Consider the following 16,185-nt stretch of genomic DNA (forward strand, 5'->3'; position numbering starts at 1 on the left):
CATTCAAAAGATGAAGCCGATTGTTGATGTGTGATGATCTTCTGATATCTCAATGAAAATTAAAAAGCAAGAAATAAAAAAAAAATTATGAATAAATAAAGAAACCCATAAAAAATGGGGGGGAAAATATTGGATGAATGTCTGGCCAGATGTGTAAAATAATTCCTCGTCTTCTGACCAGCCACCGTGACGATTCACTCTTTCTAATGTCATATCCAACACAATGATTAACAGACTCTTATCAGTCCACGCATCTTCATTCATCTGAGTGATGTTACATTTCATTATCTAGTCTTATGTGGTCTTTGTTTTCCTGCCGTTTTATAGGTTTTTCCTAAAGTTCTTCATGAAGTGCAATCAAAACTGTCTAAAGAACGCGGGGAATCCCCGAGACATGAGGAGGTTCCAGGTATGCTATTAATAACCAAATCAAGGTCAAAATTACCAAATCAAGGTCAAAATTACCAAATCAAGCATGCGATGTAAAAATGTGCAGTAGCTCCATACATTGTTTTTTCTTCAGACATTTTATGTCGCCAAAGTTTCATTTTTCTTTTTACGAAGGAAGATAAAAAAAAAATTCGTAGCGGAATCACAAAACATTTTGTTTTCGTTTTAGTGGAATACATTAGTTTATATTGAGTTTGTCTGCAGTCCTAATTACTAGAGAGTGTTAATGGTTTTCTGTGGTGTTGAAATGTCAGACTACGGACTCCCAATCCCAGAAACAAAGCCAAACCCTGATCATTTTCTCAATCCATCTCGTTCTAAACCCTTTTAATGATATTTATAAAATCTCTGAAAGAATGTTGATGTATGGTATTTGAAACTCCAGCATTATATTTAACGTAATCCCCAGAAAATGAGACATATTGATAAGATTAGGTACTCTCCAGTGCAACCTCTTCAATGGAGGCTGAAAAGGTGCTTAGTGTGGGGCCGCTTAGGGATTAGAGCATTTGTCAATGGCTATTAGCTGAAATTTGTGTACTAACAAAGAGAAGGTGAAGAAAAAAATGAAGTCTCTTAAGACACAATGACCAACATTGGAGATAGGTCGATGAATAAAATAAGGTGATTATCAGAAATTGATCTCGGGAGCAACTTGTTCTCTGATTAAATACATCAGAGGCAGTAAAGACTAAGGAACTCGAGAAAAAACAGTTCTAATCTTGTGTTTTGATTTTTGATGGAGTTTATTGTTTCCACGCATGTGTCAAAAGCTATAGCCCAATAAGGTGAAACAATGTGGAATCGAAATGATGATTGTAGGAATGTCGTCCCGACGGTGGACTTGAAATTATTTTTCACTTTACAGGTAGCTATCTGTACGACAATCTCCGTGGAGGGGACACTATTGGCCGTGTCGGATAACATGTTCGTCCACAACAATTCCAAACACGGGCGGAGGGCCAGACGACTGGACCCCACGGACGGAGGTCAGTCCCTGCACAGTTTCAAAATAGCACAAAAATCCTCAAACCATCACGCATAACTTTCTTCCATTACTTATTCATATATCATATGGCATTCAAACAGTCATTGTCCTCGCTGTACATACCTAAAGTCTGTTACATATTGACAACCGTTTACAAAAAGTACAAAGAGATGCTTTTTTCTTTCGAAAGAACAGGCTTGAGAAAGTTCTTAATTTTTGGAAATGCTTTCTGCTTCAACACAATTTGTTTGTCAATGTCAAGCATTTCTTTCACTCGTCTTTAAAAATAATGTTGATTTTCAATCAATTTATATTTGATTTCTTTAAAAAGTTTGTTGTGTTTATTTGCAGCAGATTTTGATTCAGTTCTTTAGTTTTCACTTTCAGTTGCAATTTTTTTTATCCGACTCATTTCCCATAACTCTTTTGTTTAAAATGCAATGCGCACGCCATCGTCACTGTACGAATTCATTGCTTCCTTCTCATCACTTAGTAAATGAGAATCTACATCCACACTGGGGCGATTCGAGTTACCCAAAAGACAATTAAACATTTGATGGCAGATTATAATTTTAATTAGAATAACAATAGTGTTCCGACCCAGACACCATTACACACCAGCTGTCTAAAATCTGATTCTCCCCGACACATCTGTTCCGGAGAGACCGTTCTTATACCATCTGTACTCGTGTTTTTTAGATTAATGAATTTAACCCTCCCCTTTTCATAAGACAATGTCGTCAGGCCCGGGTTTACAGCGAGTAAAAAGACAGAAAGCGATCAAGCCTCTCTCAAAGAAGTCGAGCACTAAACGAATCAATAGACTCTTGAAAAATGTGAAGAGCTTTTTACAAGTTCTCGAGTAAATCAAGGGTCCTTCCACGATTCGTCTTAAGCAGAGAGATGGGAATAATTGCAGCAATTGATGACATTTAAGATGTTAATGTCCGTTATTGTTGTCAATTTGTATACACGGCGAAATCGGAAGTGGTCCCGTGACAAACAATGTCACAAAAACCTATAGCATCGTCATTTGTTTACCCAACACTTAATCAACATTTGATGATTAAAATATAACAAGGAATCGGAGCTAAATTCTCTATGTCCATGCATGATTAATGTACTGGAGTCAGATTTCAGTCATTTTGCATGCCATCCATAGCTCCATTCATAGCGTAATGCATTGGTGTGAAAATAACTGACACGCGAATATTTCTCATCCCTAGATGCCTGGTTCTTCGCGGACTCATACACCTCCAGGGCCTTCAGCCGCTACCCTCGGGATGCCGGGGCCATCAGTGAGTATCACAGACAGACAATCAGTCCTCAGTAGATATTAACCTCCATCTTGTTTACCTTCGTTTCTGGTTTCTGTTCTCGCTCATGAACACTTTCACCACCTTGCTTATGCTTCTTCAAAGTTCAGTTAATGCCCCTTAATCTATCTTGCCTATAGATAGATATTTTCGGGCTTTCTTACATTCCTTAGTAAGTAAAAACATAACCTCGTTTATTTTTTTCTGACAGCTACTCCGACTATCAAGGCCATTTGTCCCAGTGAAGGATGGACGCTAGGGGGCACCACCATCATCATTATTGGAGATAATTTCTTCGATGGACTCCAGGTGGCATTTGGATCTGTGTTTGTTTGGAGCGAGGTAAATACAATATATAATGAAATATTAACACTTATCAATATTTTGTCTGTTTGTTTTCATTTCTTGATGAAAGCACGGTGACGCTCAATGACTTTCCAATGTTGACAAATACGTGTATACATACTAACCGATACCAGCCGTATAGAATCGTTGTAAAGAAGAAAGAAGGAAGGTACATTAAATTCAAGCTGGCAAATAATAGAATAGAAATTCGTGTCGATGAAATATTAATACAATTTAAATATTGATACAATTTAAATATACGACGATATTTTTTTAAGGAAGAGCAATAATTTAATTTTTATCGATACATCATTGGCTTTCAAAGTTATTTCAACATATTAATCATAAAATCTAACGGTTTAGGCAGTTGTTACCCGTAATCACTTTGAATTCAAATCAACACTGGGATATAACTGTTTAATCTGTGATCCCATCTATCGACCGATCGTTTAACTGCTTTATTTAAGAGTTAAAATATAACGGTTTGCCGTACCCGGGTCACAATATGGCAGATGGTTGCCTCAGATAGTCCTGCAACGATCCATCCTCTGAATCCACGGGAAAAAAAGGGCGACATTTACACGCAGCACAGTGCTGACTCCATCGGAACGATCCGGATTAGTTACACATTCTGACACACCACGGAGCAGATATAGAGGCCGATTATACACACGATCGATTTTAAAATATTTTTGAAATTGGAAAACGCTGGATGTGTAATTCTAATGGTATGGACAACAACTTGAGTCGCCATGAATTAATAATGGAAAGCCATAGCCGAGCTAAGGTATTGAATCTCCGGATAATTAATTGAAAGTGAATGCCAAGCAAAACCACATTGAGAGAAGCTGAATTGTCGGCTTCAGGCCTTTCCAAGGCGACGGGCTTAACTTTAAGAACATCAGCATTGTTTTGTTTTAAATATTTACGAGTCATATTGTTGTCGTACACTAGTATAATGTGCCTGCAAATCACCCGAGCGGAGAAATCGATAGCAATAGAACACATTTAACTCTTCGGTCCGTATATAAACTGCCTACATCCCCGTGCTGTAGCCTGGAATTACCAAGCTACTAGTGGGTGGGACTTCGCAATTGGTGAAAGGAATGAAACTCACAAAACATAATTATTGGCTATTAGTGAGAAATATTTATACAGTTAATTCAGATATTTATACAGTTAATAACAGATATTTATATCGTTAATGATATCTTTGTTGTTGATGACAAATATATGTATGTCGGTAGTCAGCAGCTTTGATTAATAATCCTCGAAGTTTCTTCCCAGACAAAAAATACTGTGTTTAAAATCATATTAATGGTATATTTAATCATCACAATGAAATATTCTGTGGTGCCACGGGACAATATTTTGGATCTGGAACATGTGTGTAGGGGGTATACCTCAAAGTGAGGTTATTATAGGCTAATAAAAATCATACTTCCCTTTTATCTCAATACTGTATTGCATGTAGGTATACAGCTAATAAATTATGACCCTAAATTACATGTAATTCATACATACTTGTGCTAGTGCACAAAACATGCTCTAAGTAGGTTTGATTTTCTTCTATTTGGACTTAATCCACAGGTTGATTTTCTTCTATTTGGACTTAATCCGCAGGTTCATTTTCTCTCAGGTTTAATCCCCTTTAGCCAACATTTTTATTGTTACACCTCTAAGATCAGCAGGCCATCGTCTATTTCACATGTACGAGTTTTGTTATGCATCGTCTGGGGACAGCTATTGTTATTTACTTTTCAATTATTGCATTTATTTATTATTATTACACATTTGTATGAAATCAAAACAAACATTTAAAAAAATAAATTTTGAAATATAATATAAAACAGAGTTCCGTTTAGAAATGTTAAATTGTATGAATTGAAATGTGTTAAAATCAAGTATAAATCTGAATATTTTTTTAAAATCCAATATTGTACATTTAACAGATAAGAAATATTGAAGATTAATTATGGAATGTATTAATCATAAAGTTGCACAGTCCAAACAATTTTAAATATTCTAAAAGATAATATTATCTGGTGTAATTAAAAATATTTTTATTTCTGCAATATTTCCAATTTTGCACTAATATAAAAGGTGATGAAAAATGTAATTATATCAGAGAGAGAGAGAGAGAGAGAGAGAGAGAGAGAGAGAGAGAGAGAGCAGAAACACAGTATATCCCAACAATATCATTAAATCTGTGTTTAAAATGCTGACAAATACATGTACTTCATTCTGAATATACATATGATAACTATAGCTATACAGATACCTATAATCAAATCTTCTGTCTTCCACCTGCACCTCATTCCCACTTATAATCAAATCTTCTGTCTTCCACCTGCACCTCATTCCCACTTATAATCAAATCTTCTGTCTTCTACCTGCACCTCATTCCCACTTATAATCAAATCTTCTGTCTTCCACCTGCACCTCATTCCCACTTATAATCAAATCTTCTGTCTTCCACCTGCACCTCATTCCCACTTATAATCAAATCTTCTGTCTTCCACCTGCACCTCATTCCCACTTATAATCAAATCTTCTGTCTTCCACCTGCACCTCATTCCCACTTATAATCAAATCTTCTGTCTTCCACCTGCACCTCATTCCCACTTATAATCAAATCTTCTGTCTTCCACCTGCACCTCATTCCCACTTATAATCAAATCTTCTGTCTTCCACCTGCACCTCATTCCCACTTATAATCAAATCTTCTGTCTTCCACCTGCACCTCATTCCCACTTATAATCAAATCTTCTGTCTTCCACCTGCACCTCATTCCCACTTAGCTAATACAATATTTGTCTCTCTTTTTGCAAAAATATTGGGTAAGTGGGAATACTTCAATCCGTATCACCCACAACCCATCAGAATACCGTACCACCCACAACCCATCAGAATACCGTACCACCCACAACCCATCAGAATACCGTGCCACCCACAACCCATCAGAATACCGTACCACCCACAACCCATCAGAATACCGTGCGAGGGGTTTTAATCATTATGCACAATCAAGAACTCTGTCTGCCCTTTTTAAAAACCTACATTTTATCTGGGGTCATCCACTTTCTCTTTCAACTACAAACGTTTGGCTGGACCATGTAGGGTTTGACCCGAATTTCTGCAGCAACTGACCACGTGTTTTAGTTTCGTATTTGCACCCATCTAACGGCTAGGCATCACGGTGACACCTACATATTGCATATTATTATTTTCATTAAGCACTTGTCTAGACTTGACATGTATCCTAAAATTATTCTTCACATTCTTACAATAACATCACTTCAAATATGGGGTGTCAATTTGAACGGCCCAGAGTTCGATCCCGTGCTACCTTTCTGCACTAAGGTTTATGTATAATCTGTACATGTATAATAATATTTAACAAACATATATAGTATTTTACACTATGACTTTTCAGCTCATTACGTCACACGCCATACGTGTTCAGACACCTGCCCGGCAACTCCCAGGGGTCGTGGAGGTCACGTTGTCCTACAAGTCCAAGCAGTTCTGTAAAGGTGCGCCAGGGAGATTCGTCTACACAGGTGAGACAGTGATTTTCATGATCAGGCTTACTAAGGTCATTCTTGCAGTGTAGGTACTAAAAAAATCATAACAAATATAAGAACTGGTACCTAGGAAACAAGTTCACAAAGAGAAGGGGTCGAAACACGGAAGGAATAATTGTCAATGTGAATATGTTTTATTGAATATTGAAATCGGAGGATTGTAAAATACAGATACAGGTAACAACATACTAAAAGACTCCCAAAATGTAAAACAAAGACCTGCCTCCCAAAATATAAAACAAAGACCTGCCTCCCAAAATATAAAACAAAGACCTGCCTCCCAAAATATAAAACAAAGACCTGCCTCCCAAAATATAAAACAAAGTTTTAAAAAAATTAAACGTCCGATTAAATTACAGTAAAACTTTCCCTTAAAATGAAAACCAATAAAAACCTACCGAATCTTTGGCTATTGAAAATGAGCTAACAAATTTCAGTCTGAAATACAGTCAAAAGATCAAATGTTAGCTCGAATTCACTTTAGGAAAAATAGAGCTCAAACAGTTTTGCACCATCACCATGTGCACATATTTCATTGATGTAATCATTTTACGCATTGTATCAGTTAGGCATGTCCCCCTAATCAATAAACGAACGCAACATGACATCTTTTCGACTGTTATAAATGTGAAGCTACACCATTTTGATGGCATCATAACTCTCTTTAAAAGAGTCATAATAAAAAAAATATTTCCATTTCTAGTTCAGTTGAGCTATATGCTCGAGTAAATTTTCTGATCACCTTTAGCCCGGCGTCCGTCCGTCCGTCTGTAAACGTTAGCCCGGCGTCCGTCCGTCTGTAAACGTTACACAATTTTACTTTTTCTGATCACCTTTAGCCCGGCGTCCGTCCGTCTGTAAACGTTACGCAATTTTACTTTTTCTGATCACCTTTAGCCCGGCGTCCGTCCGTCTGTAAACGTTACACAATTTTACTTTTTCTGATCACCTTTAGCCCGGCGTCCGTCCGTCTGTAAACGTTACACAATTTTACTTTTTCTGATCACCTTTAGCCCGGCGTCCGTCCGTCCGTCTGTAAACGTTAGCCCGGCGTCCGTCCGTCTGTAAACGTTACACAATTTTACTTTTTCTCCAGAACCACAGGGCCAATTTCAACCAAACTCGCCATAAAGCAAATCTTATATGAATGCTTCCTTAATTAATGTAGATGTAAAATCTAAAAAGAAAAAAATCATCCCACTCCGGGGTAGGGTTGGGCCACAATAAGGGATCGGATTTTTTACATCCGAATATCTAAAAAAAAAAACAAAAAAAAAAAAAAAAAAACCTTTTTTTTCTCAAAAACACCAGTACCATGATCAGTCATACCAACCAGTAATATGGATTCAAGTTTGTCAAATTATGACCCCCGGAGGTAGGATGGGGCCACCATAGGGAACCAATCTTTATATGTAAATAAAAGGGGAAAACTTTTAAAAATCCTTTTCTTAATAGCAACCGTAGTATGATAAGTAATATTGATAAGCAAGCGTCCACAGATAACTCTATATTGTAAAGTTCATTTAACATGCAAACATTCCCAGGTCGTGCAGATTTAAATATGTTCATTTAACATGCAAACATTCCCAGGTAGTGCAGATTCAAATATGTTAAATTTGTGATTCCCGGGGGTAGGATGAGGCCAGAATAGGGGATCAAAGTTTTACATGAGATATACAAGATTTTTTTTAAAAAGTTTCTTTGCAAGACCACCAGGGCTGTGATTAGTTGTATCCATGTACAAGCATCCTCAACTAATGTAGATTTTAGTTTGTTCAATTCATGGCCCTGGAGTGTAGGATGGGGCCACAATAGCGTATCAAATTTTTACATTGCAATTTACTGGTCCTGATTAGACAGTGATTCAGTGCAGATTCATATTTGACCAGGGTTGGCTAAAGTAGGGATGCAAAGTTTTTACATGAAAAAAGAGGAAATTTGAAAAAAATCTTATCAAGAGTAGCAAGACCAAACTAAATCATATCAATATGCAGAGATTGATCACTGTTCGTTATCTTCACCTTTATAGGAGTTATGAGATTGATCACTGTTCGTTATCTTCACCTTTATAGGAGTTATGACATTGATCACTGTTCGTTATCTTCACCTTGCATATGATCCCAAGGTGTGTGGATTCAAGTTTTTGTTTATATAGACTTGGGATTAGGGTTGGGTTAAAATCGGGGATCAAAGTTTACGTTTTGGGAAAAAAATATTCTAAAGCTATTACAAAATCCTCTCGAGACCAGCAAAGTCATGTCAGTCATATACAGATATTGAAGTATCCCCATGTTGTGTGAATTACAGTTCGGTTAAGTCATTTGGGGTCAAAATTTGCGACGGTTAATTATTTTTTTAATCTGTTCTTCAAACAGCAGAGTGAAGGTGACTCAGGTGAGCGTTATGACCCATGAGTATTTTAATGAAAAAGATGCTATTCCTAAAGTTTTGATACATGTAAGTAATCTAATCATTCAATTTGATATTTTGAAATGTGTGCTTATTACAGTATTCGTTTATGGACTGTCGTTGATTGATTTCGCATTTTAAAAATTCTGTAATACAAAGTAGCGTCGATATCGCAAAGTTGTCAGCAGATTAAAGCCATTGTTTAGATTTTATCGATGGTAATTCTTCTGTTATCTGCATTTGTTTTTATCTTTTTATTCATTAATGGAAACCAAAACTTAAAAGTATTTTCTTTTGACTTTAAAATGCGTGTACAAGAAGAGACGAGAAAGATCAATATTCATTACACATGCACCACTGAACCGACTGAAAGTCTCATATCGCTGTGGAATCGTAATGAATATTTCTCCACGTTATAATAAAATTTTCTAATGCAAGGGAAAAAAATGTTAGCGGCTATAATTTTCTTAATGATAATAAAAATTTTAAGTGTGGCGTCGAATCAACTGTGACGGTAAAATATTTATAATCTGACTTCATTGTTTTTTTCTTCTTCTGGAGATTGGTATCAAGCGTATCATCTTAAAATAACACCAGATTGGGAATAAATACATTTGATAGGATAAAAGATATTCCTTTTTAAATGTATGTAACTTTAAAACCGTATTGATGAAAAGGGGGCGTGTACGACAATTTTACCCGCCCAATATTATTGCAATATTCAATGAAGAATCACCAGTATTGCATGCCGGGTAAGGAACTTTTTTTTTCTCTTCAAAGTATTGTAATATTTTTTAATTGTTCATATTTTTTTGTTTCTTTTTCCAGCTTTGGCGGAGCCAACCATTGATTATGGGTTTCAGCGCCTGATGAAGCTCGTCCCGAGGCATCCCGGAGACCCAGAGAGACTTCCGAAGGTATGCTAGTACAATTTTCATTCTGTGATGCGAGTATCTCCTCATTAGTTTCCAATAGTTTACATGTAAAGCATGGTAGTTGAAGTGCTGGTATTAGACTATTCAACAGAAAAATAAATGAATAACATCTAAAATTTGATAATGATACATTTAATGATTAAATATAAAAAAACAACAACAACAACATTTTTTAAGATCATAAAATGATTTAAAGAATAAAGACACTTTGCAATAATTCTTCTGCTGAACAGTTTGTTCGTGTTAATTGTACAGCATCGGCCGTGGAATTTGTTAGCAGTATGGGGTACGTTTCTGTAGCGATAAACCGGCGATAACCTGCTACAAACACCTGTAACGCAATCTCGTACACGCACCCTACAGTGATATAATATTGCTTAAACAGACGTGCCGCACGAGATAAGCAATTTAGCTCATGTTTGGAGAGATAGCAAACCTTCGTGAATTTAGGAAAATGTAGAATCCTATCACATATACACTGTAGATAAGGCCGAATTATTCGGCTTCTCCGAATTTTGACGCTGCCGTTTCATGCACGGTGTACCCGTCTGTTAAGGTATTTAGCGTGCCGATGACTAATGCTCATTATTGAAGGTTTTCATAATAAATTTATATCAGACCAAACCGACAAAATCAGAATGGATGTAAATATATGACTTGATTATTTTCTTTGTAGGAAATTGTTCTGAAGCGAGCTGCGGATCTCGCCGAGGCTTTGTACAGTATGCCCCGCAACCCCAATCAACTTTCCCTCCCCCCGCCGCGGTCTCCAGCGATGACCAACGGCTCCCCCATGTCCAGTTTTAACCCTCCTTATTCCGGACAACTTGCTGTCAGTATCCAAGACACCAACGGTCAGTGGGAGGAAGGTAAGCACGTATTGTCCTGTTGTATAAAGAGGAAGTGAAAACCAGGTGAACTAAGTAGGTCCGCATGAAGGAAGAGATCTCGAATCCAAAGAATGTGAATATATATATATATATATATATACATATACATTTAGAATTGAGAAGGCAAAACACGTACAACTAAAGTTTTTTATGTGATAATTTGCAAAGAAATTCGATGTGAACATTTCAAAACGAACTTATTGTATAGATGATATCATTGCTTAATTTTTGAAAATGTTTAGATATTCATTTTGCGAAAATTCGTTTCAAATGTTGGTTTAGGCAGGTCTACACTGCAAATCTGATGTGAATGGAGTTTATTCATCTATAATTAATAGCAACGGCCATTTAGAACGATATTCTTTGTTTTTTATTTGAAGGTTACACAAGGGGCCAGGGTTCTAGTTTGTCCCCCAGGGGTTACGGTTCTAATGGGTCTACGCCTCACAGTAACGGAAGCGGATATAGCTCGGCAGCCATGAACGGGTACCACGCCCCCACTGGTGGTCTGGGGAACATGGGTAATGAAAATTAATTTCAATCAGTATTATTTGAATGCATGATACTAGGTAGACCTATGAATATTCATCATGTTTAAAAAATATTTCTAACAACAGTAGTGTATAAAAGCATTAACTTACAAAGAGACAAAATAGAACATTCTGAATTATTAAGATAGATAAATGATACATTTTACAATTAAACTTCACATTTCTGTTTCTATCAGGTATGAGCAGTCTTGTGACGTCACCATTCTCCAGTGTAAATCCTTTTGCGCTTCCAACGTGTAATGGGCAAACATATGGTAGCTCCATCATATCGCCAGCAAAATGAAAATCAAAAAACTAGTCTCATCGGGACAAAGTTCCGGCTGTAATATGTACACGAGAATGGCGGTAGAGTGCTGTACTGTGGTGGGCTGGACAGAAGGAGGGACTGAGAGTGACAGTGACATCTTGTTCTTGCCACTGCGCCTTAATGTTCACTTGCTCACGTGACCTTAAATTTAACGACATCCATCCTGGTTTTCGGTACTTACTGGGAGCAGACTTTTAAGTACGAAAGACGGCTGTTGTCAGTTGACTCAGATGGTTAATTTCATTTAGATTTTTAATGTAATCATCACGTGCGAGGTTTAATTGTTCATGTCTTTTTCAATTTAAACCATTCAGCATAGTATGATAATTCAAGGCAAGTAATACCACAACCATCTAGGTGTAAACAGCTTTGACAAATTCAAAATACAAATACTCAGACATTAAGGGTCTATGGCTCAATATTGTGGTAACCAATCTTTATGCTTTAAATATGTTTTACTTCCGATGTTATGGTTTTGTTTAATTGTTTGTTTACAAGAGGTTGTGTTGATAATTCGGTATTCTTTACTCATTTCTATATTATATATATTTACACACATATATTTAATGTTAAATCTTAAGCCTTTAATTGGCTAATAATTCCAAACCGAAGTATGTTTAAAGATTTTAATAGTAGAGTAGATTTGTGTACTCTGAGTGAACTTCTTAAGATGGGGTTTACGTTTACTGTAACCTTACATGAACTTCTTAAGATGAGGTTTACGTTTACTGTAACCTTACATGAAGTTCTTAAAATGGGGTTTACTTTTATTGTAACCTTACATGAACTTCTTAAAATGGGTTTTACGTTTACTGTAACCTTACATGAACTTCTTAAGATGGGGTTTACGTTTACTATAACCTTACATGAACTTCTTAAAATGGGGTTTACGTTTACTGTAACCTTACATGAACTTCTTAAGATGGGGTTTACGTTTATTGTAACCTTACATGAACTTCTTAAAATGGGGTTTACGTTTATTGTAACCTTACATGAACTTCTTAAAATGGGGTTTACGTTTACTGTAACCTTACATGAACTTCTTAAGATGGGGTTTACGTTTACTGTAACCTTACATGAATGAAATCCAATAGACCAATGTTCGCTATGTATTGTAGATGCTGAATTAATGATTTGTTTCAGATGTGATTCGGTATATAGATAGCGTGTTCTTCTCTTTCCAGTGTCCCAGCTATTTTTGACTCACTAGCTTTAGTTATCAGTAACTTTAACATGTCCTATATTGAAATAGGTATTTATGATAGTTTTGTGATCGACATTGTTTTTCTGTTTGAAGTATTTTTTATAATTTACTTTTGATAGTATTTATTGTAAATTATCATTGTCTACTTATTCCCGAAGTAGCGAGTTTACGTTTTAATTTAGTCCAGTGAATACCGATTTGAACATATTCTAATCCATTAATTATCGGAATATCAAGTCCAGTGACTTATTTGAAAGTTTTCTAATTTAATCAATTACTCAGATATCTACTCCGATGGATATTGATGTGTTTTTTCTAGTCCATATACATGTTCAGAGTCTAGTGAATCTTTAGTCCATCAATTATACTGATGCATATATCTAGTCCATTTTTACTTTTGTGCCAATTTGTAATTGTAGTTTTTTTTTTGTTTTGTTATAAAAGTCAGGTCAATTTTATATTTTATTTTTAAATGTTATAATGAAGTTCACGAAAATGGGGAAAAATAACTTTACTGTTTCTCAAGCTTTATGAAAGACTTTCTTGCCAGTGCGATCGGCGAATGATTTGTTTAAAATGCCCAAAATGGGTTGTCGTAAGGCATTAGTTCGCAACAAACATTGAAGTGGCAGTCCACGTCCCGCGGAGATGTCCACGTCCCGCGGAGATGTCCACGTCCCGCGGAGATGGTTTATTTATGAAAAAGCTACAGATAACTTTGTTTTATATTTTGTATCCAAAGGCTCAAACGTCACACATTTGACAAATGGTTGTGGTTTGTTACTTGGCCTGTATGCATGCCAGACAAACACAACATTTCTTAAGGAGCAGGGGCGCCTTTTACAAAAGAACTTACGACTTACGACAAACTTTACATACTGTAATTTTCAACTTTATTGTAAATCATTCACTCCGAATACAAAATATTTTTTAAAGAAAAGATTGAAAATTTAGCCTCAGAAAAGTTTTAATTCATTCATTTAAAGTAATAACTGTATAATACAACTTAAGACTTGCGACTTTGTCGTAAGTTGTTTTGTAAAACGGGCCCCAGATAACTGTGTTTCACCCCTATAAAGCACTAGTAAGCCTCTCTCAGTTACAATTTACCCCATTTATATTGAAGTCACTTATATTAAACTATCTGTCATAATGAAATAGAATAAATCCCCCAGTAACAATATTTATATAGTTCAACATCGGCTTTTTTGAACTTTGGATACAATGAATAATTCAGGTCAGTCCCATGAATTTCATTATATCCGGAGTAGACTGTATTACAGGTCAGTCCCATGAACTTTAATACAGAGCAGACTGTATCTTTTAAGCAAAGAAATATCCTGATTTACATAATGTGACCTGTAGTAGGAAAGGATTTTTAGGGTAAACCAATTATTTCCGGAATTGCCTGATGTTCGGGTGGACTGCTGCTTTTATACACAATCATCTTTGTATTACTTGCTACTTACGTGTTCGAGGTTTTGTTATTTTTGTACCTCTCTCTGTCTGTTGTCATTATACATCAACTTTTTATAACATGTGAATAACATCACATAAAAGAACCAATAAAATTTCTTTTATATATCACATGTCGTGCTCTTTGATTTCAAAACAATTTTTTAAAATATTTTATTTAGAAAAAACGATATCTGTCGAGTCTGTAAAATTGTCCCCCCCCCCCCCACATTCCAGCACAAGTGCTTTTTCGCTAACGATAGTTTTGGGGGAGAAATTTTCATATCCGGAGCTAACATTAAACATAATTATATGCAGTGTAACATGGATATTACCACGACAGATCATGGTGATGCACCGCTTCTATTCACATTCTATTTTCCAAATGGCTTGGTACATGTACCACGGTACAAACATTTTCTGTTCGAATATTGAATAAAGGGACTCCATATCAATTAATATAACGGTATCTTGAGTATAATGGACGTTATATCTATAACATTCCTACATCATTTCGTTATATGGATACAAATATAGCTTTATAGAGTTTCATTAATTTTCCCCGATAATTATTTGATTTGACGGGGAAAAAACCAAACTATAGATGGAATGTAGATTAGCAGTCAGATTTTCTAGGAGTTAAGTGAACTATTTTGCGTGTGTGTTTTAGCTCACCTGAGCTGAAAACTTTCTAACATTTGGTACTTTTCTATAATCACAGTGCCAATTTCAACCAAACTTACATGTACCACATAGTATTCTTGCGTAAAAGGGGTTCAATTTTTTTTTTAAACGAAGCCCTCCCCCTCCAATGGGAGATAATTAACAACAGTCAAAAAGTTGAAGTAGGGTATTGTGCTTAAAAAATCGGAACCTAAAACGCAAACGATTGTAATATATATTAGGTGTGATCTTTGGACCGAGCGAAACATGAAATGATCATTGGCGTGTCCCAAGTGATAATCATAATATCATTAAGTACGATAAATTATAATTAATTTGAGATATTTTTATGCGCATCTGGTGCATCAAAATTGGTACCGTATAAGTTTTACATTTAGCCTCGACCTTTTCTCTCTCTTTCAAATCAAACAATATATAAACAACAATTCATCCCGTTTGCAATTTAAAAGAGAGTTGAAAAATCAAACAAAACTAACCTACACATTCAAAGTGGTGAAAACGTAAGTGTAAATATATCGTATATTTTTATTTAAAGAAACTCATGAACTCGTTTATCTATTTAGTCGTATGACTGTTTTTCTATTTGATGAGTGACTAAAAACTCTAACAATAATAATTACCCCATTCAATTTTTAACAAACTAAGTGTTTGATTACAAATTACACGCCAGTCTTGCATCTTGGCATTCAAAATTAAAACACGAATAACTGTAGAAGCAACTAGTGAACAAAACAAAATGGCGGCGCCCATATGGATCGCAAACTTTTCAATGAACGTATGTAGAGATTATCTCTATTCCTGAGCTGATTTTCTATTTTTCTTTTACATACGCGTTACCTTTACCGCCTTGCTTCGGCCCGTCCGAGTTTCGCTGGGTATTAAAAATTCCCTTCATGTTGAAGATTCAAGTTTGTTTAAACCATGACTTCCGGGACAGAAGGAGGATTTTACCGTTTGAGGACCGGTCCGGGGGCTGAGGTGAGGCCCTAGAGGGATTCAAAGGATTATACAGGAAAATTTTACTTTCCAAGAAACAGAAGGGTACAATTTGTCAAATGAATATA

The 16,185-nt window shown here is 35.9% G+C and overlaps 1 protein-coding gene across 3 annotated transcripts in view; it reads left to right on the forward strand.

The window, feature by feature from the left end:
* LOC125659261 (transcription factor collier-like) overlaps positions 1-14,566 on the forward strand; it is a 30,083-nt gene extending 15,517 nt beyond the window's left edge. For 2 of the 3 annotated variants that reach the window (XM_048890868.2, XM_056148169.1), the window contains 9 exons: positions 328-409; positions 1,319-1,439; positions 2,665-2,736; positions 2,966-3,096; positions 6,536-6,662; positions 9,924-10,012; positions 10,707-10,899; positions 11,301-11,441; positions 11,648-14,566. In XM_048890868.2, the coding sequence (XP_048746825.1) occupies positions 328-409; positions 1,319-1,439; positions 2,665-2,736; positions 2,966-3,096; positions 6,536-6,662; positions 9,924-10,012; positions 10,707-10,899; positions 11,301-11,441; positions 11,648-11,754 (1,063 nt within the window). In that variant the 3' untranslated portion in view covers positions 11,755-14,566. The remainder of the gene's footprint in view (positions 1-327; positions 410-1,318; positions 1,440-2,664; positions 2,737-2,965; positions 3,097-6,535; positions 6,663-9,923; positions 10,013-10,706; positions 10,900-11,300; positions 11,442-11,647) is intronic. The other variant, XM_048890869.2, reaches the window with a different exon arrangement.
* Positions 14,567-16,185: the final 1,619 nt, after the last annotated feature.

This window comes from Ostrea edulis, chromosome 9, assembly GCF_947568905.1.
Source record: "Ostrea edulis chromosome 9, xbOstEdul1.1, whole genome shotgun sequence".
NCBI classification, from domain to species: Eukaryota; Metazoa; Mollusca; class Bivalvia; order Ostreida; family Ostreidae; genus Ostrea; species Ostrea edulis.